Source organism: Balearica regulorum, chromosome 2 (genome assembly GCF_011004875.1).
Source record: "Balearica regulorum gibbericeps isolate bBalReg1 chromosome 2, bBalReg1.pri, whole genome shotgun sequence".
In the NCBI taxonomy this organism is placed as follows: Eukaryota; Metazoa; Chordata; class Aves; order Gruiformes; family Gruidae; genus Balearica; species Balearica regulorum.
The window spans coordinates 163,250,975-163,278,531 of record NC_046185.1 but is presented as its reverse complement, the minus strand read 5'-3'; the positions used below and the strand labels follow the sequence as shown (position 1 = coordinate 163,278,531).

Below are 27,557 nucleotides of genomic sequence, written 5' to 3'. Positions count from 1 at the left end.
TGGGTGCTTCCTGTGAGGTCCTGCTACAGCTCAGCCTCTCCCAGGTGATGCTCACCCCTCTGCTAAATCAAGTCCATATGTCTCGGTGTCCACCCTCGTCGAATCTGCACACGCCTTTTGTGCTTTCGCCGAGCATTAAAAAGGATCCTTTGCTGGTAACTAGGCACCAGCAAAGGATCCTTTTTGCAAGGATCAATCCCCCCCCAGGGGGATTGCAAGCTGCTAGGGACACAGAAATGCTCCCTGAAATGCATCTTTCCTCTCCTGACGCTTCCCGGAGCAAGCCCCAGACGCTCAGCCTGCGAGGGAAGAAGGATGCTTGCAGCGCTGCGGGATGTTTTCCTTCCTGCAACAGAAACGTAAACACTCTCAGCTGGGGCAAGAGAGAAATGGCCTGATCCTGACCCGCTGGCTGCCAGGGCAGAGAAGGCAGGATGGGGGGGCCAGAGCTGCTGGGGAGAACTACAATTCCCAGAAGGCAGTGCGAGCCGGGGACCCTTCCAGCTTCCCACCAATATAGCGGTGCAGAAGAAAGGCACATCAGGGAGAAATTCCCCTCTTCTCCCTCCCCGCACTCCCGCTAACACCTTGGCGGTGGCGTGAAAATCCCTCCCGGCGGTGCGAGTGGAGAGCATCTCCCCTGTCCTGCCTCTGCTCCTTCAACCTTTGCTCTTTGTCTTTGTTTCGCTTCACCCTTCCTCCGGTAGCTCTCACTGCACTGGCCACAGACTTCCTTTAGGTCAGCCCAGCTGCGGCTGCAACACAACTTGCAGCCAAGTCGAAAACATTGTTGTGCCATTGAGCCTGCCCCGGAGGAGAGAAATGCCAGCCAGAGATTGATGGCCAGCCCAGGTAAGATGCTTTCAGCCAACCGCCCTTGATTTGTCCGGGTAGCCCAAATAAAAGATGAAGCAACTCCCTGGGATCTGGTTCTGCCCTTGATTCAAACCCTGAGCCCGGAGGATTGCAGAGCTGGAAGTAAAGGCAGGATTTGGATCTATAGGATCTGGATACTGAAAAAGAAAGAATAAAAAAAAAAAATAAAGGAAGAAAGTAGACAGGGATTTCTTCTTTTACCCTGATCTGAATTTAGGGATTTGTTGCTTTTGCCAAAACCCAGAGGGAATTGAAACGCTGCTGCTGGTGAGATGATTCCTCTAAGGGACCCGTGCGAGCATCCAAGGTGAGGAGAGAGCCCCTGGACCCGCAGCACCCTCTCCACCCCTGGCTGCAGCTGAGCATGTCCCCTCAGCACCAGCCAGACACGACAGGAGGGTCCTTGGTGGTGGGAGGCTAAATCTGCTACCCGCTCAGGGTGTTAATGACCTTCCTTTGTAAAAATACACTAATGAACTTTTCTAAATCCTCTTTCCAGCCTGGCTGCTGCTGAGGTTTTGTCTTCTGAATCAAAACCTGTTGTAGGTGTCACATAGCTGCTCCCCCACCTAGGGAGGGGGCCTGGCCCCCTCGGAGTCTCCCCTCCACTAGCAAACACTAAACCCAGTTCCTGCTCCAAGTGGGTGTGTTTTGTCTCTCCTGGCTCAGTATAACTTTGCAGGTAGTTGGTCTGGGGATTTTTTATTGTTGTTTTTGTTTTCCTGTGGTTCCTGGAGAATTCAGCTTGGACAGGAGCACCGTTGTGCTTTGGTGGTAGCTCACGTCAGCATCAGTGAGCAACCAGATGGGTTAGCTGAGGGTGAAATGCAAGCAGCACAACTAAATCTGAAGCAAATTTCCCCGTTATAGCCGTATAACTGAAATCTGAAACAGCTGCCCACTTCATTTACCACTGACCTCTCTCCTCCGAGGAACGTGTAGCTGCAAACTCCATCGCAGTTGTGCTTGAATGTTCGTACTCCACATCTCCCATCCTCGGGATTGTCTCTCCCCAGCCCCATACACCTCGATGACAGGCTCCCCAGGGACTCATCCGCTCAGCCACAGCCTTCCCAGAGATCCAGACCTCCAGGGACAGATTTCACTGACAACCCGTGTCCTTGCTGGCAGCCTGCCTCGTAACTGGTGATTTTGGCAGCAGCAGCTTCGGCCATCAGTACCACCAGTAAAAGCTTGCCCAGCCATGTACACTCTTCTTGACAGGCATCTCCAGCACCGCTGTCTTCCTCCCCTGAGACTTTCTGGCTCTTCTCCCTGCTGCAATTCAGAGTCTTGATGGAAGATGTTGCTCACATCTCCATTGGCCCTGATTTTTTTTCTAATGGAAATACATAGGACCCAGACCCAGCTGTTAGTTGAACCCTCTTGAAAAGGACAAGGTCACTTAAGGTTTCCATGTCTCACTTCTCCAGCTGCCCACTGAGGCCACCACTGACATTTCTTCCCCTGTGGACAAAGCTCTGCCAGTACAAAGCAGCACATTCCAGTTTGCAAACGGTGCCGTTTGGCTTTCCTCTAAGTTTTGGGGATTTTGGTTGCTGCATAGTCGTTCCTCAAAAATGGGCCTAATTACAACAGTTACTGCAAAATGCATGAATTAATTCACTTATTTACTTATAAATCTTCTTGGTAAAAGGACAGGGGACTATTCTGAGAGTAAATCACTAGTGCAGCAGTAGTACATCACGGATTGTGTGTTCCTACTCTCTCTGCCAGAGTCCAGATGAGACTGTGCCTTCAAAGGTCTCAGGTTCAGTCTCCCTTGGAGCACCAAGGTGCCACCCATTGTGTTTACATAGAGAACACAGCAGGTGGAGGAGAAATAATGACTTAATAGTTTTCCCTTTATTTTTTCAGTCTAGCAATCCGAGTCTCCAGGAATGCCAGGGAAGCCTCTTCAAGAGATCAGAGGAGGCAGGAGATGGAGTTACAAACATTGCATCTGCAAGCTGAGGTAGAAGGAGGCTGAGAAATGAGGAAGACCACACACTCCTTGTTGGCCCAGATCCGGCGTACAGCAGCAGGACCCTTTCCCTTATGGGGAATAAAGTGCATCCATTGAAGTACACTTTGATGTGTGTGTCCTGATGTTTTTTGCATCCTCCCAGACAGTCCATCCCCGTAACATTGTGGCTTTTTTGTACCTGCTGGCTGCTTGGCAGCTTCATCACCCGCCGCTGGGTGCAGGGTGCTGCTGCCATGAAGGACTTGGTTAAGTGCATGGTGGTAAAGACGCACCGGTGTCATGAGTGCGGCAAATCCTTCAGCAAGAAGGGAAACCTGAAGAGACACCAGCGGATCCACACAGCAGAGGAGCTCTTCACTTGTGGGGAGTGTGGGAGGCGCTTCACCACCCAGGGTCACCTCACGACCCACCAGAGCATCCACACAGGAGAGAGGCCCTTCTGCTGTGGGGAATGCGGGCGTTGCTTCCGCCTGGAGATATGCCTGGCTGCCCACCAGAAGACACATGCCAAGGGTGGTCCCTACCTCTGTGCCCGCTGTGGCAAGAGCCTGAGCACAAAGATCTACTTTAACATCCACATGCGGACCCACACAGAGAAGAGGCCATTTGCCTGCACGGAGTGTGGGAAGAGCTTTGTGAAGAAGGGGACCCTCACTGCCCACAAGGAGATCCACAAGAGGGAGAAGCCCTTCAAATGCCCCGACTGCAGTAGGTGCTTTGGGCAAAGCGCCACTCTACTGGCCCACCAGAAGATACACCTTCGTGGGGGGCCTTTCATTTGTACTGAGTGTGGGAAGAGCTTGAGCACCAAGCGGTATTTCAACATCCACCAGAGGAACCATGCAAAGCAAAAGCCACCCGAGGGACACATCAATGGTGTGTCTCTCCAGGTCATCCAGATTAAAGAGGAGCCTGATTTTGCCTTCAGGTTAGAGGAAAATATGTTGGAGAATATGTTCTGTGAAGGAGATGTGGCCCAAGGGTGTAGCATACCTAGAAACCCATCTCATGCAAAAAGTCCTCCTTGGAAAATTCAGATGAAGGAGGAACCAGAACCACCCACTGATGACACAGAAAACATTACTGCAGTAGCCTGTCAGAAACTTTACATCAAGGAAGAGCCACCAGAAAACCTGGACTATGGAAAGCTCTTTGATCCAAAGATCCCACTGATGGCTTTACAGGGGAGACAGCTTAAAAAGGAAGAAGGTGCTGATGGGCAGCATGAACGGGAAGTCCCCGTAGCCTGTAACCGGGTGCTCCATGTGAAGGAAGAACCACAGGAAAGCATTGAGTTTGGGATGCATTATGGACACAAGCCAAACCTCAGTCCTATCCAGAGGATCCAGATTAAAGAGGAACCTGGTGTGGAAGCCAACCACCAGGAGAGTCAGAGCCCAAAAAGGAAGCAAGAGAAATGCTATCAGCCCACCAAAGAGGAGATGCTGGAGAACAGGAAGAAATCCACATCCAAGAAAGATCCTTCAGCAAAAGGAGCTCTGAAAGGTGAACGGATATTCCCCTGTCCCGAGTGTGGGAAGAGTTTCAATCAGAAATCAAACCTGACCAGACACAGAAAGATTCACACGAGCGAGGGGCCATACAAGTGCAGCGAGTGCGGGGAGAGTTTCCGCATGAACCGCAAGCTGATCCGCCACCAGCGAGTCCACATGAGTGAACCCTTCAAATGCACCGAGTGCGGGAAGAGCTTCACCCAGAGGTCGAATCTGGTTCGGCATCAGAGGATTCACACCAAGGAGGAGCCCTACCAGTGCCCTGAGTGTGAGAAGACCTTCAACCAGAAGGCCAACCTCTTCCGTCACCAAACAATCCATGTCCGCATGGGGCCTTGCAAGTGCACCAAGTGTGGGAAATGCTTCCCCCATAAGCGCCACCTTATTAAACACCAGCTGCTCCACTCCCGAGGTGGGGCCTACAAGTGTGGGGTCTGTGGGAAGCGCTACCGGCTAAAGAAGTACCTGAGGAGGCACCAGAAAATCCACGCACGAGAAGGAATTCCTCCCTGCGCAAAATGGGGGGGAGGCCACAAGGACTGACAGTGGACCCCACCACACTGAACAGAGAGCACTGGCCCCCATGAAGAGCGAAGAGGAGAGATGAGCAAGTGTGGTGCCTGGTTCTGGTGGAAAGTCCTTTGGGAAAGGGGAGGGATGGAGACAAACTGCTCGTCTTACGTGTGCAGTATCTGAGGGTAGGGAGGTCAACCTGAGGGGACAGTGAGGTTGAGGGGACAGAGCACTGCTGGAAACCGGTCCTCTGCAGCTTTTCTGAGGACAACCATCAGGGTATCATTTGCTCACAGCTGTGGGATGGGGCTGGAGAACCAAGCCTCTACAGAGCACTTGGAGATGGAGGAATAAAAGCTTGGCATCCTTCGTAATGGTACTCTTGTGCCTCTAAAGCCTGCCAAAGTTACGGATGCCGAAATTGTCTCATGTGGGCATTATATAACCCCAGACAGGGACCAGGACTGGGCAGGATTTATTTTTATTACATTACTGTGTTTCTGAGAAAGCTGAAGGAAACCTCTCCCATCTAGGCAAGGGTTTAAAACAAGGGCCAACTCTCTCCTCCCTCGTGTAGCTCTGGTCCACACTTTGATCTTACTGGGCTGATAGACCCTAGTCAACTGGATAGTACAGATTTGGAAGAAACTACTGCCACCCAGACCAGGGTTTTAAGCCTTGAATTCCCCAAAACAGGCTCCCAAACTGGCTTAAGCCAGGTCCCTAAAAGTAAGTTATGCAAAATCAATGACTGTTTTTCCAAAGCTGGCCCAGGGGACAGCAGATTGAATTCTGGTTTGTGCCCCCACAACCCCACTACGTGGATGTAAATGAGAATGGCTTTTCTTAGCATCAGAGAGTTTTATATCTCTGAAGTGCAGGTGGCTTTGCCACCACAAGTCCGAGAGGCATCAGTGATTTCACCAGCTTGAGCAACACTGGTGCTGCTTCTCAGCCACCTGCTTCCCTACCTGTTACTGCAAAGCTCTTGGTAGGATATTGACTTTATTGAGCATGATTTAGGGAATTCAAACCAAACAGCTGGAATAGTTGTAACAGTCTTCAGACTTTATGGACTAGAGAACTGGAAAGTATTTCCCTGTTGGGATGTTTTCCCTTCCTCTCCCTGGTGTAAAGGAGATTGTGCAGCTACTCAAAAGCATGGACAGCTCAGCAGTCTTTTTTGCTCACTTCTAATGATTTTGTTTGACTGTTCCCTAGTCAGATGGATCTTTGTGTCTTGAAAGTTCCTGGTGAAGCAGGGATGTGGAGGGAATTCACAATCCCCTGAGCCATTCCCCAAGATTTCTCTGCAGTGCTGCTTCATGGCCACCTGGGCACTGCAAAGACACGTATTAGGGTTTGTTGTGTTGCTGTAATACGTAGAGTCCAAGAGGCAAGTGGAAAAACGTTCCATGGTGAAATAGTAGCTCTACCTCTCTGGTTTTGTGCAGGAAAACAAGCCCCATCTCCAAGGCACACACCACTTCCTTTTCCCAGGACATGTTGCAGATGGCATCCTCTTGGAGGCATCTGAAAATCATGCCCAAGACTTTGGGCAACTACCTGCTGTAATGCTTTACACCCAAGCTGCTGGTTGTCTGCACTGCCTACTCTGGAGCAGCTGCTTCACTAGGCAGGGAAACTGAGGCATGGAGAGAAGGAAAGGAACAGGACAAACTGTTCTTGAGCTTTGTCTTTACTAGCTGCATGGACACCATTGTGTTGAGGTGCTTTGCTGTGGTGATTTAAGCACAACAGCTGCCAAACTCCAAAAGCACAGAGTAATTTTGGTGTTTAGACTCCCTTGGCCTTTGATACAGTCAGGCTCAGGACATGATTTGAAACAGCAAAGCAAACTCAGACAGCCTCTGAAGGAGCGTAGCTCTGTCCCCTCATGTAGAAACCATAGCCAAATTGGTTGATAGGAAGTTTCTTCTCAACTCCTTCTGACCTGGTGGAGGTTCATTTCAGGGACAAAAAAAAGCAGACATATAGGGGAAAACAACAAGTTTAGGGTGTTCTAGGGGCATCTAAGGGACACCCTTGTTAGAAAAAATGGGTCTGGGCTATACGGTGGGTAGATGCTTCACTGTAGGACTAGAAAACCATGTTCCTTGGGAAGAATATGGCTGAGCCAAGGTAGCAAAGCACAACAGCCTCTGTAAGGCTTGCTGAGGGGCACAAGTTCAGCAGAGGACTTCAGTGAGGAGAAAGTAATGACCAGATGGCTGGCATTTATTTCCTTTTCATTAGCGTAGTGTAGGGCTGGAGAAATTTTTACCAGCAAGAAGAACTGGTATGGGAGTTTTGCCAGTCCTATTATTGTGTCCCGGCATATATACAGGGCAGTGAGTTAATGTCAGTAGCTTTCCTGGATATCACTGGATCTTCTTCCGTTGACCATGGCTAGTGTGGGTGTCCCAGCTTCTGGGGAAAACCAGGGCTGATAGTTTGTAATATCTCCTCAATAAAGTAAATATTTAAAGAAAAAAAGGAAACAAAGTGAGCCTCTTTTCTGGTTTGTTTTTGTTTTGGTTTCTTTTTTTTTCTTAAGCTATCACTGAGAGAACCACACTATGTTCTACCCGCAATGCAACACGTGAACAATACCAGAGCAAGTTTCATACTAGTGGTTACCAAATGGACCTCCACGTACCAACTCCAGGGGTCCAATTGATGACCCACACATAGATACCGCATGAAGTGCCCTAAGGTATCTGCGTAGGGCTAGAAGGCCTGATGGGAGGCCTTGACCTTTCTGGATGAGCAGCTGAAGGCCAGAAATGGCATCTCAAACTACACCAGACACCATGGTGTGAGAAACTGAAATGATGTCCTAAGTATTGGTGTTTTCGTCCATGAATTAAACACCCTCCATATCCTACCTGTGAGAGCACAATGGTCAAAGTGCAAAGAGAGTCTTCCTTGGGTACCACTGAGATTTGCCTGGGACATTACTCTATGAGTTCCTCCAGGACACCTCCAAAGACATGCCTTGCAGATAGTTTGGGCTGCCAGCTCTGGTGCCTGCTGTTGACAGTTGTGTTTGGTTTGGACCAGGACCAGCTCCATGAGAAAAAAAATTGATTTAGCTGTGGATTGAACAGAGCCAAATCCTCACCCCCCCAGTAGAAAAATAGCCTTCATCCTTTTCTTCCTAAACCCATTAAAAGGGCTCCCAGATAATAATAAAATGTTTAAAATCCAAATCATTGCCCCATTCTCCACTGCGTGGATTTTATACAGGAAACCATATCTGTAAGCACTCACTGAGCACTTTCAGTCACCAAGAGAAAAGGATGCCCACAAGGTTTGATTTTGCCTTCAGGTCTATACAGTAAATTTAGTGTGGTCAAGCTGAAACCAGTGGAGTTAAGTCAAAGTAAGAGTTGTGTTAACAAAGAGAGATCCAAGCTCTGATTACTTTTGAAAAGAAATCTTCTGGTCTTGCCCAGTGGGTCAGGTAGAGCTTGTCTTGAGATAATTGCTGTCTATTTCTAGCCAAGGCGGGGATTTCAGGGGGAATTTGGCCATGGGACTTTTTTCGATCACCTCGTTGACTCATTGACTATCTGTGTGTGTCATCTCAGCATCAGTTCTGTCTCCAGCATTCGGCATGGCTTATCTGGAGGAGAGATGGAGACAGGCTGTGTTGGGGAGCACTTGCGCAAGAGTGTGTATTTCGTGCTTCGATGGGACACATGGAGCTGATTGGCGTTCAGCATGTTCTGGTATGGTGGGAATGAGAGGGTTTTTGGGGCCAGAGCAAACATCTACTCGGACATAAGTGCCCTGGGATGTTTACTTGCCCTTTGAGAACGTGATAGTTCCCATGAGAACTTCTTTGAGAATCCCAGGCTGCAGGGAGCCTGGTGTCCCCACAGATGGGGAGTGAGGAGAGGAAAAAGACCAGGGTGAAAACTGGGTGAGCAACAGGACACTCAATATCACATGCTTCTACACACAATTTATCTGTTCACTTTCAACGAGCAGCCTCCATGGGGAATGAGTATCTACCACCACCACCTTAGCTTCTTCTCATCCTATCCAGAGCCAAAGTAGGTAGCACCCTATGGGACCAGGTTATCAAACTGAAGCGTAGCCAAGGTGCACTTGGAGCCACTGCCTCCATCTCCTGACCCAAAGCACAGTCCCTCCCTTGAAAGTGATTTCTTGTGCTGGAACAGAGTTGTCCACCAAAGGATCAAAGCTTCTGGCTAGTCCCCAACTGCAGATTTTCTGAACAAGGTCATAGAAAAATCTGTGCTCTCCTTTTCCAGGGTCAATGTAAGCCTGAAAACCAGAGCAGCCCCTGGGATGGGGTGGGTGAGGTGGGCAGTGCTGGCCTGTGGCTCTGCTAATTGCACAGGAGGTGATTACAGCCCGTTGCTGTCCTTTGTAATAGGACTGCTGTCCCATGGGGGACATTGCAGAGCCCCACTGCTCACTCTTTTTTTTCACTCCAAGCTGATTTCTGTCTCTTCTGCCTCTGTCTGGCTTCTTCCCTGGGGAGCTGCTGTTTCAAAGACACTGACCTCCTCCAAGTTGCTGCAAACTGAAGGCAGAAGCAGGAAGCAGTGATCTGGAGAACCTTTCCTACCAAGTCACAAGATTTTCTCCTTTTTCATAATTTGAAAAATACAAGATGCTTTTGCAAGTGGAATAAGATACAGACTGTTCTCATTTCTTCATGTGCGTTGGCCTCTGAGGAACAAAACAGACTGAAGAGCGAGGGTCTGAATGTAGAGGACAACTTCTGCTAGGAGAGTAACAGGGCTTTGAAGTCATGAAAGAACAAGCCATCATTATACCTGTGCTGAAGTTCACCCATCCTTAGACATGTCTGCAGAGCAGAAAACCAGTCCCTGCAGGAGAGCTGGGAAGAGCACTGATGTGAGCTCACTGTGCGGAGGAAGGAAACTAAATGTTAATCTTATGAACTACAATCTAAGCAGCCCTGAAAACTAGTTATTCCTGGTCACTGCTCAAAGTGTTGGCTTAGGGCTGCAAGCAGACATTACTAAGAGCTTTCCCATCAGAGAGGACAGGCAAAGAAGCAGAAAAACAACTTGTGGTGAAGAATGTCCCACTTCGATCAAGTTAACTTATAATGACTTTAACTAGCTTCAGGTAGGTTGAAGAGCAGAGAGGAGGGGGAATATGAAGTATGGAAGTGGTGACTATAAAGTCTCTGACCAGATGGCAAAAATGAGTTGTGCATCAGACCTAACAACATGAAGGAGAGACGCAGAGCCTGGGAAACACCATGAAAACCTGGGCTTCCCTGCGGGAAGGTGTTAGATCCAGATCAAATCTTACAGCTGTGCCTGTTTGTATTGATTCAATTTATTCTCAATGACTTCAGGCTGTATTAAAGCCCCTCATTGGGTGACACAGCTGATGATCCCATTAGCTGCTCATGGCAGGGTGAGGGAGGAATGAGTTTGTGGGTGTTCCTGCACCTTCCTGGGTTCTTGCTCCTCTATTCAAAGCATTGCCTGCTGTTGTTTTCCAAGGCTGAGCATCAGGGTCCTCAGGGCACCAGTAAGCCTTAATGGCCCTGACAAACCTCAAATGGAGTTTCTGTCTGATGCGTCCAGCCCCGGAGAGACTTCACCCCATGGGCACTGCCTGCACAAGGTTCCCCATGGCTCCCCACCCCTCGGGGAGCATCCAGCCCTCGCTGCTCCCAGGCAGAGTGGCAGGGTGTGAGGGGCTGTCAGAGAGGGGCAGCAGGAGAGAGCGGGGCTGCGTGGGCACACAGGTACCACGGTGTTCCCAAAAGCACTTGTAAGCCTCTCTGCCTGCATCTGCACACAAGAGCTGAAGTGCAGGAAGGTAAGATAAATCAGGAGCTCGTTTGCTGAAGCATGAGCTCATGTGTGCTCATTGTTACAAGCTGATTCTTAATTGCAAAACTCACTAACCAGCCCCTTGCATGCCTGCCTCTGTCCCCAGCTAAGGGTTCAGGTGTGATCAGAAGCTGAGGAGCTTGTGATGAATTTCTTTGGATGGACCACCCAAAATCAGGTGGCTCACATGCATACACCCCAGCCCTATGGATGGGAAAATAAATCACAGATCTGCATCCCTTTGCTCACTCTGCAGGCAGCAGCATCCACAGGTGGAGCACAGCTGGCCTCTCTGAGACTTTCTTCCTGTCTATATAGTGGTGTATGGTAGAAATCACCCCAGACCTTGTAGATGTTCCTTATTGCTTTTCTCTATTAAAGCCCAGGGGGACAGAGCATGGGGAGCTCCTGTTCCAAGCAGGACCTGCAAAGTTTCATCCTTTGTTTTCCCAGCCCTTTCCCTGTCTTATGTCCTGGGGAAGTGTGATGCTCTCAGGGATGACAGACACACCAAGCCCAGATGGTCCAGGAGCCCGATTCCTGCAGCGCTGTCTGCCTCCCTTTGAGCCCCTTTTACTCCTCTTTTTCTGGGTATTTTTTGCAGGGGCTTCCTGTGGCTCAGCACTTCCATCCCTCAGAGGATGGATAAAGGTGGGGAAGAGGCAGTCCTGGATGTCTGCACTCCTGTGGAAGATAGGCTTGGATTGCCTCCTTCACTAACAAGACCTTGTCTGTCTGAGAAACTCCTACCCATCTAAACCGTAGTGAAGGTAAATGGGGCTGGAGGGACCTTCTGCAGCTGGGACATTCCCTGTCTCTCTGTCCTTTGCTACACTGACAGCGGGAGTCAGCAGGGAAGGAGTAAGGGAAGGGAGAGATTCTCTGATGCCTGGAAGTATTTCTCATCAATAGGAGACCATATTCCCAGCAACATTTCCATGGGGTATTTCCTAATCCTCCTCGAATGCTCCTTGAGTGTGCTCGCTTTGGTTTTTATGCTAAACACTCTTGTGTTTCCCAGGGCTGAATTAACAAGGCCACCCTGTGATTAGTTATCTGTCAGAATGGGACTTCTTTTACCTCCTAAAACCTTTCTTGTTAAATATTGGGCAAAGTCTGTAGCAAAGAAAATAACAGTGTACTTTTCGTTTTAACATCTCCATCCGAATAATAAGCCTGATACAACTTCAGCTCAACATAAGGGGGCCCCTTTCTGCTCACCAAATTGCTTGCAGATGCTGGGGGCTCAGAACAGCTCAGCTGCTAATGCGCAGCCTAACTAACATTGCTGAACTCCACTCTGCTTGCTTTTCCTGTTTTCCAGGAAAAAAGGTTTAAAAAAAAATTTTTTTTAAGTTTATATGTAGAACAAACTCTTGGCTTGACAGCAGATCAGACACTACCATGTATCCATCCAGGTCTACTTTGAATAAAGGGCTCTTGAGATTTCCTAAGTGCTTAAATTAAAATGGGTGAATGAGTAAGGGGTATAAGTGCTTTTGATGGAAATAACAGCATGCACGTTTCTAAGAGTGCAACAGCGAGAAAAGGTAGCGGACGTGACCAAGCCTGTTGTATTCCCATGGTTGTCTACAACCGGAGTAGTGGTCAGGAATGAAAGAACGAGTAAAACAAGCACTCTCCCTTCCAAATAAATATATAAGCAAAACTTGGAAATGAACTGAAGCAGGGGCAGAGGGGATAACTCAGTGCCAGGGCTCAGACCTAAACATAGCGGTCCCAATGTCAACCTCTGTTTGGTGCTTACTACATCAAGCCGCAGCTCCTGCTCTTTACTGTAGCTAGGGCAATTCAAGCATTTCATAAATGACAGCTCTGTATGTGCTTTTTCTCCAGCTTTGGCACTGACATGCAGTTTTATTTCATGTCTTGCCCAGCAGATTTACAGTGTGGTAGTTTGAAGAAAGTAGAAGCATCGTGAAAGGGATGCTAAAAATAGGAACCAGACCAGGAATTGAAATGAGGAAGAAGAAGTGAGAGCTTCTCCCCTCAAAAAAATCTCAACAAAGCTGAATAAAGACAAGAATAAACAGATGTTGGCTGGAAACACAGTAGCTGTAAACATTTATTCCTTGGCAGCAAAGCACCTGGCTCTGCACATCAGCCTGCTCTGTTAGGGAAAGGTGGAAACCAAGAATATGGCCACGTGGCCTCCAGACACTCACCCAGGTCTGTACACCCCACGTGGGAATAACAAATGCAAGGGTGCATGAAGGGGACTCCACCAGCAAAGCCAGAGCAGGGAAAGCAAGAAAGAGAAGAAAAAAAACCCTGAGCATTGTGAGGAGGTACTCTGTACCAAGCCCTGAAGACACACAAGCGTATCAGTGAGGTACATGTGGGAAGAGCTTCTTGGAGAAATGCCATGGCCCACCGGAGGAAGGTCCAAAGTTGTCTACAGGGTTTGGAAGGAGATGCACTAGGACCAAGCAGCATCCTCGCAAGGAGCAAGACAAGCCAGGCCAAGGAGGCACCATCCCTCAGGCAGGGATATCCATGCCAAGGATAAGCCTTATGAGACATTCGCTGTTGGTGTACCAGGTGGTGCAGGTCCACAGAGAAGAGTGGGCGTATAGTATGCTAAAATACCCACCATGAAAGGTGGTCCAGGCTGTTCATCTCTGCAGTAGGCTGTGCTTTCTCCTCCCTGGGGTCACTGTCCTGGAGTGCTGAAAATCATTGACGCTGATGGGACTTTTGATCCCCTTCAGACCTTGAACCATGCATCCAGATTTCTTCATGTCTCCCACCTCCACCACATGTCAAAATAGACAGAAAAGCTCTTTGAGAGGTGATCCAGGATATCTGACTGAGGTTTTTGTCCCTGAATCACGTTATGGAGAAACTTGTCCCCTCTCCATGGACCAGAAGGGACCCAAGCACTCAGCCTGTGCTCTGCAGCTTGGGCTGTCATCACCTCTGGGCCTCTCCTGCTCCATGGATGACAGTAACAAATAAATCCCACCCTTGTCCAGGACCCAGCAGAATCAGAGTCAGGCCTTTCTGTGTTCTTACATTGTACTTTGGTTTTCTTGTGCTTGTAATATAAACTAAGACAACCTTGATCCATACCTTACTTTCAGTGATCATGGTTGCAAAGTCTGGAATGAATCTGTTCCCAGAGCTATGGCAGCCGCAGTGTCCCCAGCCCTTGCTCCTTGTATCTGTCTCCCCGGCTAGCTAGCCATGTCCTTGCTGCCCAGTTTTGTGGCAGGTAACCTTTAAATCATCCTTTGCTCTTCCACCCCATTCCCTGAGGTCTTTGCCTGGCCTAGATCCATAATACTTGCAAAAGAAATTAGAGCAGACCTTGAGAATTTGAGGTGGGAGAGATGGAAAAGAAGACTCAGCTGCCTGAAGCAGTGGAAAGCTCTTATAGGGTTTTTCTCTTTTTTTGTTGGGTTTTTTTGTTGTTGTTTTCAGGGTGTTTTCCCAAGACATCTAACTAACTTGACTCATCATGCACCCACAGTCCCAAGAAAGCACAGGCACAGATGGTGAAAAGGAGCAGAACCCCCACTTTCAAAGGCTTCTCGCTACTAACTAGGCAAAGTGGCTTTGTCTGAGTAATTCAGCTGAGCCAAGGACACTTCTCCAGCCCTGAGGGCACCAAGTTGGCTTGCATCCATACAGCTAAACTCCATTCAGCATGGCATCATCCAGCTCTGCCCTGGGACTCATCCTTCCTCCAGCTCTGGCTCAGACTAAAAGTTTCAGGTAAAGACATGAGAGTTGAGAAAATTGTGCTCCGTTACCCAGGAACATCACCATTTCTTTCAGACACATGGCTTGGGTTTTCCATCACCCTGACTTAGCACATGTCCAGAAGCCACCAAATGCTCTCGGACCTGCTATGTGAGCCAGATTGGCAAGACCATGGATTTACTGTGGATTTCTGTAGGCACCGGTGCTGCTGGTTATAACCACAACCTAATCCAGGCAGCCTGCTAACTGCTACAAAGCACCCAGGAACAGGCAGTCCGGGACTCATGAGGACACTCACAGCCACATGGATGAAACAATTTTCTTGGACTCTCTGGGTGGAGACCTCCTCCACTGTGTCTATCAGAGGATGCAGACCTGGTCTTTGCCACTGTCTCACCAAACACCTCAAGTCATAGAATCTTGTAGAATCACAGAATGGTTTGGGTTGGAAGGGATCTCAAAGATCATCTAGTTCCAACCCCCTGCTGCGGGCAGGGACACCCTCCACTAGACCACGTTGCCCAAAGCCCCATCCAACCTGGTCTTAAACACTTCCAGGGATGGGGCATCCACAACCTCTCTGGGCAACCTGTTCCAGTGCCTCACCACCCTCACAGGGAAGAATTTCTTCCTAACATCTAATCTAAATCGACCCTCCTTCAGCTTAAACCCTGTTACCCCTTTTCCTGTCACTCCATGCCCTTGTAAACAGTCCCTCTCCAGCCTTCAAGTCATCTCACTGCATTTCCCTTTTGCAAAGTGTTTTGAGATGCACAGACAAAAAAGGTCAGGGAAGAGGAGGGTAGGATGGCTTGCCTTGCTTGCACAGCTCTGAGGGGGGCAGCTGCACGAACAGAGAGTGAAAGCATCCACAGTGAAGGCTCAGACTTACATAATGGGGACTTCTAATGCAAAGCAGTGCTGTTCAACTGCCTAAAAGTAGCAGTTAAAAAAGAGAACTGATGTAAATCTAAAGCTATTTCCAGCCTGCTGCAGTGTGGGCATCACGTTTCCCTAAAACAACCCCCAGCCACCAAACACAGGCATCCTCCAAAGCGAATGGGGCGAGCAGCATCCCTGCTGAGGACTACAGCTCCCAGGAGCCTGCAGCCCAGGCAGCGCCTGTGCAGGGACCAGGCGCTGGGCAGCCAGGCAGCGGTACGGGCAGGGAGGCAGCGCTGGCTGGGGATCCCCCACTCATGCCTGAGAGGTTTCAGGGCTGCTGTTTCCTACCCCCAAGCCCCTTCTCTCCCTGACCCAGCTCCTCTTTCTCTGTCTCTCCTCCCCCGGTAGTTTTTACATCACTGACACAGACTTCCTGTGAGTCAGCACCAGCAGACATGAACGAAGTAGCTGGAAGAAGGAGAGCTCAAAGTGGGCAAGAAATAAGAAAATTTGGCCAATGACACTTGGACGCTTCCATACCCGCGTGCTGCTGAGGGAGATGGGAGACAGGTCAGTAAACGGCTGAGCTGGGATGTCTGGGGCCAGAACGGGATGTTCAGGGCTGAACCCCTCTGTGGTGTCTGCATGTGTCCCACACCGTCCCAGGCAGCAGCAGGACATCTCTGGAAGTTGGGGTCGCTGCTGCAAAGCTGGAGTGTTTGTCAAGGTTGGCTGCGGTGGAGCGAACTGCCCCGGCTGGGATAAATCTCCTTGCTTGTCCTTCTCAGGCTGAATCCTGCCTGAGAGATCTGCCTTGCTCCCCTGGCTGGAGGCGACCGATGGAGCCAGAGGTCCTGCTCGGCATAGGAGCAGGCGGCTTGGCTAAATGCAGGGAGCAGGAACAGCAGCACAACGCGGGAAGGGGCATCTGTCCTTTAACATCTGCCTAAAAAACAATGCTTCTGGGGCATCTGTGCGACAAATGCTTTCAGGAGTGATGGAGGCATGGGTGGGAATGGGTTAATAAGTCCAGCCTCTGCCTTGCAAGGAGGAGCTGTGCCTGCCTGTGCCCCTGTGTTTCTCTGTGTGTGTGTGTGCGCTGGGGTGTGTGTGTGTGTGCTGGTGTGTGTGTGTGTGTGTGCTGGTGTGTGTGTGTGTGTGTGCTGGTGTGGGGGGTTATCCCCAGTGAAAGGAGCAGAGCAGCAGCTGAGGAGCTGTTCCCGTTCGTTCATGTGTTTCACAAGTGAAATTCAGGCAGCTGTGCTGACACGCAGCCACCTCTGGGAAAAACAGCCCAGCACATGAAATAGCCAGAGAGAAAAGTTTGCCCAGACTCATCTCTGGGCCACAGAGAGTAAAAGCAAACTCCATTTCTCAGCCTAACTGAAAGGTCTCCAGAGAACATGTGACCCAACACCCTTCCTTTCTCTTGGTGAGAAGGGAGCAGAGGAGCTGCAAATTCCCTGGATGTCTGCTGGGGTCAGGGCTCCCTTTGCCCAGCTGAGAAGTTGGGCAGGGGCTTCTCAGGGTGCCTCATCACTTTGGGGCACTTGGGAATCAAGGAGCAGGGGAGGACAGAATTTTGGCTGGCTGGACCACCATCAGGGACCCCCTCCCCAGGAGCTGCCCCAGATAAGTTTGGTGCTGGTTCTCCCATGATGAAAGCTTATGGCAAATGGGGTTCTTCTTCAGCCCGGACTTTTCATGCAGTTGGGTCAATAATGCTGGTGGTGTTGTGGCTGCACCCTTCATGAGTCAGGCATGACAACCCGGAAATTGAAGCTGACACCAAGGCAAAGATGGACTTTTGGAAGTCCAACCACAGAGAAAGGGGACAGAAGAAGGAGTTTACCCCTTGCTGTCCCCCTGGACACCAGGAGGACCTCTCTGTCCATTCAAATATTTTCCTGGCCACCAGCCCCAGCAGCCTTGCATGGGCTCTGGTGTCTGCCCTGTGCTGCACAGGGAACTGAGGACATCAGTGTGAGTTCCACTTCTGCCTCCAGCCTGTCTGGCTGAAGCAGTGACCCAGATGTCCCTGTCCCCTCACTGCACTGGATGTGACACAAAATCTCTAGAGAAATAAATGTGGCACCTCCCAATAAATGGGAGCCCCACGGGATTCACACAGCCAGATGAGCCTCAGACAAAGCTCCGGCAGTTCTGTTTCACAGATGTGAGATTTGGGTGCTGTCTGGAGGCCAGGGAGCGCAACCTGGTATGTCCCAGAGACAAGCAGCTGTTTGCTCATCCTCAACATGTCCCCCTATGGTCCCAGAAGGTCCCTCTCTGCCAGTGCACTGAGGGTGATCTCAATGACCACTCTTCACATGGGACGTGTCTGGTCCTGGCTGTGGCCCCAGCCCCTGGTCTGGTCATCCTGGCTCAGAGCAGGGATTGCACCACCCAGAAATGGATCTGAGTGTGGCCTTCACCAAAGGAGATTTACTTCTAGAGGTGCTGATGACCGTGAGTTGGTCCGTGATGGCCTTTACCACCCCTCTGAAGGAAAAGTCGTGTTGGTTCCTGCTCAGAAATCAGCACAGCAGGAGGAGACCCCCAAACCACAAGTTTCTTGTCATGAGTGCTGGAGATATGGAGGAATTCCAGCCTGAGCCAGGCAGTTCCAGCAACCCCCTTCAATCCCCTCCTAGATTTTACAGTCTCTTGGCCTTTGGTTTTATTAGAATTAACTAAGCTTGGCTGGGCTTTTATTTATGATGTTCTTTTCCACATGACAGCTTACCACACTAAAAGTGGTTTGTTTAGGTTTGGGTTTTTTTTCCTTTTCACCTTGACAATAACACCTGTCTTGGTTTCTTCTCAGGTTCAGCCCTTGTGAAGGAAAACATAGGCTTTCATCTAAAGAAGAGTAATTCAAACCAGAGCTGGCACTTTCCCATGGTCGCTACCTCCCAGCAGCCCTGGCAGGCAGGGAAAACTGGTGGCAATGGTTGGGAGGAGTCCCAGCAATGCCTTTCCTAGTGAACACCACCCAGGGTCCCACCTCTGAAGAACCAGGTGATGGAACAGCCAGCCATGATGACACTGGAGCTCTTGGAGGTAGAGAATTTTGTCAGCCACACTCGGGAGAAGTCGTACACTTGCACGATTTGTGGGGACAGTTTTAAGTACAAGGGCATCCTGGCGGCCCACCAGAAATCCCATAAGGAGGAGGTAGAGGCTGAAGGCTGTGAGAAGGAGGATGATGCTGGCCAGGCTGGAGAGCTGTATGACCAAGAAACCATCAGAGCTGCAGGGAAGGCCAATGGGGAAGGCCATAGCAAGCACAGTACACAGAGTGATCCTGAGAGAAGGGAGAAGTGCCATGCCTGCACTGAGTGCAGGAAAAGCTTCAGGGTGAAGGTGGACCTCACCAAGCATCTCCGGACTCACACAGGTGAGAGACCATTTCCCTGCACCAACTGCAGCAAGAGGTTCATCACCAAATCACAACTCAAGGAGCACCAGAGGATCCACACAGGTGAGCGGCCGTACAAGTGTCTGGACTGTGGGAAAAACTTCACCCAGAAGTCACAGCTCATTGTGCACCACCGCATCCACACGGGTAAGAAGCCCTACCAGTGCAGCAGCTGCAAGAAGTGCTTTGTGAACAAGTCACACCTGGTGGCCCACCACCGGATCCACACGGGTGACCGTCCCTTCAAGTGCGGGGTGTGTGGCCGTGGCTTCCACCAGAAGATCACTCTCATCAAGCACCAGCAGGTCCACAGTGCCAAGGGTGCCCAGCAGGATGCCGCCAGGGCCATCATGGCCAAATCCACTCCAGCAGGGGAGAAGATCTTCCACTGCAGCACCTGTGGGAAGGAGTTCAAGAAGAAGTCAGTGCTGGTGACCCACCAGAGGATTCACACAGAGGAGAAGCCCTACCCCTGCCCCACATGTGGACGGTGCTTCCGGCAGAAGATCCACCTCGCCCGGCATCAGCAGACCCATGAGCTGCCCGATGCCCTCATCTGCAGAGCCTGTGGGGACCATTTTGGCAGCAAGAGGGAGATGCTGTGGCACCACCAGGGCCACCATGCCCAGAAGGCCCCCCACACCTGCACCACCTGTGGAAAGAGCTTCAGCCAGAAGGTCGGCCTCACGGCCCACCGCCGTGTCCATGTGCGGGAGGAGACCTCCAGTGCTGCAGAGGGTGGGCAGTCCACCACCACCCTCGGTGGTATCCATGCATGTGGGCAGTGTGGGAAGGTGTTCACCAAGAAGGGCAACCTGGCCAACCATCAGCGGGCTCATGCCGAGGGCCAGGGTCACCACTGTGGGGCTTGTGGCAAGGACTTTGCCAAACGGGGGGAGCTGACCAAGCATGAGCGGACCCACACTGGGGAGAAGCCCTATGGGTGCAGGCAGTGCGGCAAGTGCTTCACCCAGCGCACCCAGCTGGTCACCCACCAACGTGTCCACACTGGTGAGCGGCCCTATCCCTGCGGTGACTGTGGCAAGCGCTTTGGTGACAAGTCACGCCTCACCGTCCACCAGCGCATCCACACCGGTGACCGGCCATTCCCTTGCCCTACCTGCGGCAAGGGCTTCCGCCAGAAGATCGCCTTGGTCAAGCACTGCCGCATCCATGAGCGTGGCAGGGACAAGGGAGGGGGCGAAGACATCAGTGCCAACAACAATGTCAACGCTGACACCGATGTCAAAGGCAAGGCGAATGCCAATGCCAACGCTAATGCTAATGCCAATGCCAATGCCAAAACCAATGCTACTGTCCAGACCAACACCAATGCTAATGTCAATGCCAACACCAAAGTGGCTGGCAAAGATGAGGAGAGTCTGGCGGTCCCCTGTCAGCAGCTGCCCATTGGCAAGCGGCCCTTTTCCTGTAGCGAGTGTGGGAAGGGCTTTGCCCAGAAGGCCCAGCTGGCAGTCCACCACCGCATCCACACTGGGGAGCGCCCCTTCTCCTGTGCTGACTGCCCCAAAGCCTTCATCGACAAGTCCCGTCTCATCGTCCACCGCCGCACCCACACTGGCGAGCGCCCCTTCCCCTGCACTGTCTGTGGACGAGCTTTCACCCAGAAGGTCGCCCTCACCACCCACCAGCGGGTCCACATACGGGAGCACCAGCCACCGCAAGCCCCAGTTCCCCTTGGACCCCAAGGTGAGAAGTGGCCCTTCCCCTGTGCTGTCTGTGGGAGAGGTTTCCTCAAGGAGATTGCCCTCATCACCCACCAGCGAGTCCACACCAAGTATGAGCCTAACCGCTGCAGCAAGTGTGGACAGGTCTTCCCTGACAGGACCCAACTCCGGCTCCACCAGCCCTCCCATGCTGAGGACCGGCCATTCAAGTGTGCCACATGTGGGAAGGACTTCAAGAGGAAGGAGATCTTAATTACCCACCAACGGGTCCACACAGGAGAGGCACCTTTCCAGTGCCCTCAGTGCAGCAAAAGCTTCTCACAGAAGGCCAACCTCATGAAGCACCAGCTCACTCACACCCGCCGGGGCCCATTTATCTGCTCAGACTGTGGGCAAAGCTACACCACCATTGGACATTTCAAGAGGCACCAGAGGAGCCACCTCAAAAAGCAAAGCCCTCCTGGTGAGGTAGAGGAGCCCCCTGAGGACCTGGCGACCAGCCATGTGCCACCAGAGCCAGTGGGTGGCCACAGCAGCCCCATCATTGTGGTGAAGACAGAGGCTGATGCTGATGACTATGAGGTCCTACAGATCCCATGATGGCAAGGATCAAGCACTCAGGGAGGGAAGGGCTGATGCCTGCTCACTTGGGATGGGGATCCTGTGTCTGCCACCAAGGTCCACGGTCCCCTGGGAGCATCTCACAATATTTGGTGGGAGACAGGAGGAAACCTGGGAGGATCTGGACTTCAGCACACAGCAATCCCCGAGTCAAACCTCAGTCTAAATTGGCTGACACAATGTGAAATTTGAGGGCAGGAGAGGGATATAAATACATATTTGGGGGGGGGGGGGGGGTGTTTATATCTTTTATATGAGTCCTCATTTCAAGAGGGTTTTTTTTGTTTTGCTGACAGGAGGGCTGAGAAGCTCATTTTTTTTTAAAGCAAGTAAATGAAATCTGTGATTTCGGATATATTCACATGACACCAAGAGCTGGAGCTCTAAACAAAACAAAAAAAAAAGTCCAAAAATCTCACCAAACATTATGAGGCTTACCATCACCAACTTCCTGGCAGGAGCCAGAGCAGACCATCATTGGTCCCTAGCCTTCCAGCAGCTGACACCAGCATCGGCCATCCTGCAGACATGTGGAGCAGTGCAGGATCTGCTACTGTGGAAAAATTGCAGCCAGAAATAAGGGAAGATGTCATGGCCAAGGGACTTGGGGATGGGGACCCCACTGGCACCTGGGGAAGGGCCACTGGGGTCAGTAACACTCCTCGTGGAGGACAAACACCCACCCACACAGCTTAGTTTGCAGATCCAAAGTGAGAGCCCTGGCTGGGAACTAACGCAGGGTTTATATGAAGACATCATTTTTCCTAGTTTAAAATAACCTCACGCATGGGTTGATTGTGCAGGATAATCCCTGGGCATATTTATTATGGAGTTAGGGCATTCGTTGCACAGCCACAGTTTCAGAGCAGCATTTGCGAGGTTGGCAGACTGGTTTCTTGCACCACGTGCTCAGTTGCAACACCAAGATGTGGCTCCTAAAACTGAAGAGCACTGGTCTGTGCCACGTACAGCTGCACTGAGGTAGGGAGAAACCCTCTACAACTGTCCTGTGTGTCACACATTTGCAGTTGTGACCAGAGTATGGCACCAGCAAAAGGCGTGTTTAGTTGCTCTGCCAAGAAAAGGAGGCGTTGGGTTGCTCCCAGCATCCCACCGACCCAGGAGGAGTTGGGGGTCAGCAGAGGCTGTGCCCACCACTGGTGTGGATGAATCTCACCACATCTGGTGTGGACTCTGGCCCTTTGGGCTGCACTGTCCCATAGGACCCCTCTGACCCAGCTTAGTGACGCGGAGGCCACCTCCAAGGTGTACCTCGGAGGCCACCTGGCCAAGCCAACTTGCAGTTCAGAGTGATTTTGGGGGAGAAGGAAGGGCTTTGCTGGACAATCAAAGTGCCACTTCAGACTTGCTGGGGGTGGGGGTTCAGTTGCTTTTGCACCCTGGACATTACTGCCAGAGCTCGCTTCCGCACCAGCAAGAAGGAGGTTCGCCACCCCCTCCCCAACGCCGGGTGCTCCCTGTACCCAGAGCAGCACCCTCCACCCTCCCGCTCCCTCCTCAAAAGCCAGGTTTTGCCTTCGAGGTTGCATGAAGGCAGCAAGGCACACCACCATGCCCATGCAATGCTAACTTTCGGTAGCTGCACGTGCCTTTGGAGCTCAAGCAGCCCCCCCATTAGAATTACCCGGTGTGAAATGATCCCATTCCCCCCCGTGCTTACAGCAGCTCTCACCGCTGCTGGATTCGGCGTGTGCCCTGCGCTCCATCCCCCAGCACAAGCCCTGCTGCTCTGCCTCCCGTCCATTAAATTAATATCCTGCCATTAACGACGGTAGAGAGCTCCGATGCCACGAAGCGATAGCAGGAGCTGAAGGAAGGATCAATGGTACTAATAGCTTGCAAAAACTGGGCCAGTTTGTCTTCAAACCCTGCATAGTCACCAGACGAGCCAAACGGATAGTTACATAAAATTAAGGATCGTTTTCATTTTATTCTTTTTTTCCTCTCAGTAGATTGATTTGATTTTGAAGATTTCCTTCAGCATTTCTGTTGTTTTAATCGGCTTTTATTTCCTCCATTTGTTTCGCCGGCGGCAAATTCATCAACTCTAAATAGGTAGACTGATAACAGACCATGATAACAGTATGCTAAACTATTACATGAAAAGCGGGGAATTAAATCACTCACGGGAAAACAGGCCACGCTGGAAGACTGCTGCTTCCTGAAAGCTTTGTATCCTTTTAAGCTTGCTTTTTTTGTGCAAGATGTTCTTGCTCCAGTAATTTTTGCACTGCTCTGCCCTATTTCTGCAAGCTAAAGGGACAGCGAGCGGGCGCGTAGGCTCAGCCCTTGCTGACTGGTTGCCCCCACCTTGTCCCTTACTTGGGTGTTTTCTCTCAGGAATTAAATGGCAGGGAGGAATAAATTATCCAGCCCCCCCTTTTCTAACCAATCCTGATTTCTTTAACTCACATTATGTCTTGCTAATAATCCCGCTGCACGTAAACAAACTCGAGCTGGGGATGATCAGAAAGCGGCTACGTATGTCGCATGGAAAACTTCTGCCCTGATTAGGTGACTGCTTTTCCAAACAGGGGGATTATGAGTGATGAGTAACAGACCATGTTACTTGGAGCACGGATACAAGGAGAAAAGGCTTTGCCTAAGCAATTTTCAAAAAAGACCCGGGAGGACAAATAGTAGAGCATGAGCATGGCCCAGTTGGAGCCTCCTTTGGGGAACAGGAGCAGCTCTGTGTTTAGGAGCTGTGGGTGGGAAGTTTTCCATTGGCTTTCTAGGAAAGTTTGACTGCCATGGGGTGAATGAAGAGGAATTCTTAGTCTAACAAAGTCTCTCGCTTGCAAATCTTCCCAATGTCAAGTAAGAAAATAAAACAAATTGGGAATATATCTATTTTTCCCTAACTCAGTGGTCCACCATGCTCTGGGCCTGGCTTCCTCACCTGAATTCATGTCTCTACAGCACAGATGCAGACATCTGAGCCAGTCATAAAATTAAAGGAGAGAAAGAAGGAGATGGAGAAAGTGATTTTTCTGCCCTATTTAGATGTCCATTTTGGGATGAGACTCCAGGACTTCATTGACTCTACTGGCTACATCCCCACGGGCTGCAAAGGGGAGCTGGGCTCGGAGGGAGAGGTCCCCACCGGTTCATGGTGGGTTTAGCCCACGGCAGCCAATCTATTTGGGAAAAGAGCAGGGGCTGTAGGGACACAGGCTGCACCAGTCAGCAGTTATTAGACATAATTGGCGCACAGTCAGCGCTGCAGATGCCTCTGATGCAAGAACATCCCAGCCGTTAACAATTTGTTTGCTGTGCTGCACCATGCAGGTGAAGTTCAACCTGCAAACAGTCCTGGCTGCGTGTGGCTTCCCAAGGGAGTGAGCTGGTGCAGACAGGGGTGTGGAAAGGCCAGTATAATCCACACAGAGGGAGATGATTATTTCCCAGGTATATTTTTTATTACTTTGCTTTTATTTATTGGAAGGCAGAAGGGAGCCGTGCAGGAGATGGAGGAACTAGCAGGAGTTGTGGACACCCACTGAAATATTAACATGAGCTGATGTTAATTGCTATTCTTCCCAATGCTTTCTTTAAAAAGAAAAATAAATTACACTTTGCAATTGTCTTTCTTTTTAATATCATGCACCAGAATACTTTTGAAGCATAGGATCCTCCAGCTATGGGATTCATCTCTTTCCCCTAGATTTTTTCTGTATTTCCCCTGATTTGCAGATGGTTTGCCTCTGCTGTACTGAACAAAGCTGTGCTTCAGTGTTCTTGAATTCAAGTCATCCTGAATGCGGTGGAGGTGGGGAGGTGAGAACTTGGGACAGAAGCACCCACCTGGGACCAGGACACCAGCATCTTCATCTCAGTTCAATCCTTCAGTCCACAATCCCTGCCAGTCTGAACGGGGGACTGCGTGAGCCTGAGGTTTTGCTATAGGAATCACTGAGAAGGGATTTAACTTTTCAATTCTCCACAAACATTAGGAAAAGCACATGAAAGGTCCTCACTCATCTTGATATAAATCAGTCTGCAAAAATCAATTATTAACAGAGGCAAAATATGGGTGAAAACTGTGACTAATGAGAAACCTTGTCTCCAAGCGCCTGGTGCGTCCTGCTTGTCTCCTCCTGAGATGTTCCTGTTTGCTGGTGATCACAGCTTTTCAATCACCTCATCAACGGGGACTGAGCAGCAGGACAGGCAACAAGAGTGAGGTCTTTTGTTTGTGTTCACACCGTGCACCATGAGCATTCACACCTTGCATCACGAGCATCCTAAAGCCAGACTTCTCTGTGCCAGCCCAGTGCTGTGCTTCCTGGGGCACAAGAAGACCCTTTCTTAAGAAGTGGGACGTAGACATGGTAGAAAAGACACAAAACACTTTTATTTAACAAATCCTCTGCTTGTGCACTCAGCTGAGCTGCTGGTCCCCAGGCGCTCCTGTTCCCTTCCCATGCTTTGCCCCAGACCTTAATTTTGCTTTGTGGTTTGTGATGTCGCCTGGGCTGCACATTTGGAGACCTCTCGGAGCCAGACGTGTGTCACAGGCCATTCGGTAACACAACCAGATGTTTTTTCCCAGTGTCCCTTAGCTATTTTCCGAGCAACTCTCACTGACCAGGTGAATTGCCGGATCCTCCAACCTCCATCGATCCCCACTTCTGTTTGCAGCAAACAGTCGGTCGAGAGAGCAGACTTGCTCCTTCCCTTCTGCAGAAGGACAGTTGTTATTCAGAACAAAATATTATGTTGCCGTGTTATTTAATCAAGTCAAGATTCATAGGCAGCATCTGCGTGGAAGATAAAATGTTTCGGGACAGTTTAGTCCTTTTCTTATCATCTGAGTGATTACGATTATGTAAAGACTTTTCATTCAAACACGGAGATGGAGTTTCATAAGCGCGGGACCAAAATAGTGCCAAGTAGCCAACCATCTCCCCTTGATCACACTGGATTAGTACAATTAATCTGTAGGTATTAGTGACAAGCAGGGTTTTGCCTGGAGGATATAATATATATTTATTATTTCATATCTGATTTCCTCCAAGAGGCAGAAAATTCAATCGTGGGCTTTTCTTTTCATCCTTATAGTTTTGCAAATGGAGTTGCAGGATTTGGAAAATTACCAAGGGGCTCCTGATCAGAGCAGGGGCAGTTAGTAAAGGGAGGAATGAGACCTCTGCTCATTTTTTATGTCTTCTGAGAGCGATGCAACTGGGAATTGCCTGCTGGATGAGCCCAAACTGGCGCGGGACCCCAGCCAGGACCTGCTGGGGTTAGTGGGAGGGTGGCAAACGCCACCAGTATAACCAGCCCTAAAGGCACTTTCCACACTACTGCTATTGCTGCCTGACACTGGAGGAAACCACAGCTCAGAAATACAGAATTATTCACATGGGAGAGGATCAGGAATCCTTATTCTCATGCTCCTGTTCAGTTGCTGTAACAACGCGTCTCACATAAATACTCCTTTCACTACCGTGGAGCCTTTGAAGAAAGAGCAGAGCTTTGCTCTGTTCCCGAAGTGAAAACCAAAAAGGAAAGTCCCTGACAAGATTTCTCTGGTTTGGCTTTTTTGGGAATAGATGCTGAGGGTTTCTCGCTTTTCTTGCTGCAAAGCAGCTGCATTTCTCATCAGTTTATGAAGGAAGACGTAGAAGCCTGGTCTGAAGCAGTGCCTGTTTAACCCAGTTACCGATCAATTGGCTTAACCGCTGCCCTCAGCACCGTATCAGTTAAAGGTTGGCGTGGATGGATTTCGCTTGGGTGGGTTGATTTGGGTGCTCCCCACTGGGAAAGCAACTGATTACGACTCCGGTTCTTCCCATACCTCCAAGTCTTCACACACCAGCCAACAGCCACCAGAAGATGCAAAGCAAAGAGAGGAAGAACAGCACAAAGAGAGAGCGATCTTTCCCCCGAGGACCTATTTCAAAGCTGTCAACTCCTAATTTTATTGATTATTCACCACTTCTTGAATTAGAAGAGAAACTTAACCTTTCTTTTCTACTCCCCTTCTTCATACACTTCCTAAAAGTGGGGGTGACCCTAAATACTATCTGAATCCACAGCTAGAGTCCCGGGGATGCAAGCTGAGATATTACTTAGAAAAGACCAATGGGCTTTGCCAGTGCTTTTCATTTTTCATAGCTTTATGAAATGAATGAGCAATGTTCTCCCATCCCCTTGCAGGGGAGATAGCTGCAGATTACAGCAGAAAGCGGAGTGTTACATGATCGGCTCGGATAGGAACATGGAAATGAGTGTGGCAGAGCGATGCGGAGTTAGATTGAGGTTCAGCAGCACCCGCTTATAAATACTAAACTCTGCCTATCTGGCGTAGAAGGTGAATTGCAGGTCAGAGCAAAGATAGGAATCAAAAAGGTTTAAGCTGAATTTCCAAAGTACATCTGTTGGAGCCGTCTTTGTTAGGACAAGCCCGTCACCTTCAGCTTGTTGTTTTGTTTTTTTTTTTAT

General features: G+C 50.1%; 2 protein-coding genes across 3 annotated transcripts; both read left to right on the top strand.

Moving 5' to 3' along the window:
* The first annotated feature begins 482 nt into the window (after positions 1-482).
* On the top strand, positions 483-7,386 carry LOC142600633 (uncharacterized). The gene is made up of 2 exons (XM_075746767.1): positions 483-852; positions 2,755-7,386. The coding sequence occupies exon 2, from the start codon at positions 3,097-3,099 to the stop codon at positions 4,918-4,920; it is 1,824 nt and encodes a 607-aa protein (XP_075602882.1). The 5' UTR covers positions 483-852; positions 2,755-3,096; the 3' UTR covers positions 4,921-7,386.
* An 8,204-nt stretch (positions 7,387-15,590) lies between these two features.
* On the top strand, positions 15,591-24,696 carry LOC104641064 (uncharacterized). Of its 2 annotated transcripts, XR_012834224.1 has the most exons (3): positions 15,591-15,926; positions 18,184-23,621; positions 24,556-24,696. XR_012834224.1 is itself a non-coding variant. In XM_075746766.1 (2 exons), exon 2 carries the CDS (start codon positions 18,381-18,383, stop codon positions 21,063-21,065), a length of 2,685 nt encoding a protein of 894 aa, XP_075602881.1. In that variant the 5' UTR covers positions 15,591-15,926; positions 18,184-18,380; the 3' UTR covers positions 21,066-24,696. The 2 variants fall into 2 exon arrangements, 1 of the variants encoding a protein (XP_075602881.1); XM_075746766.1 differs by having other exon boundaries at positions 18,184-24,696.
* Positions 24,697-27,557: the final 2,861 nt, after the last annotated feature.

Coding starts and splice junctions, on each gene's coding strand:
- LOC142600633 (XM_075746767.1), top strand. CDS start 3,097: ATGAAGGACTTGGTTAAGTGCATGGTGGTAAAGACGCACCGGTGTCAT.
- LOC104641064 (XM_075746766.1), top strand. CDS start 18,381: ATGGAACAGCCAGCCATGATGACACTGGAGCTCTTGGAGGTAGAGAAT.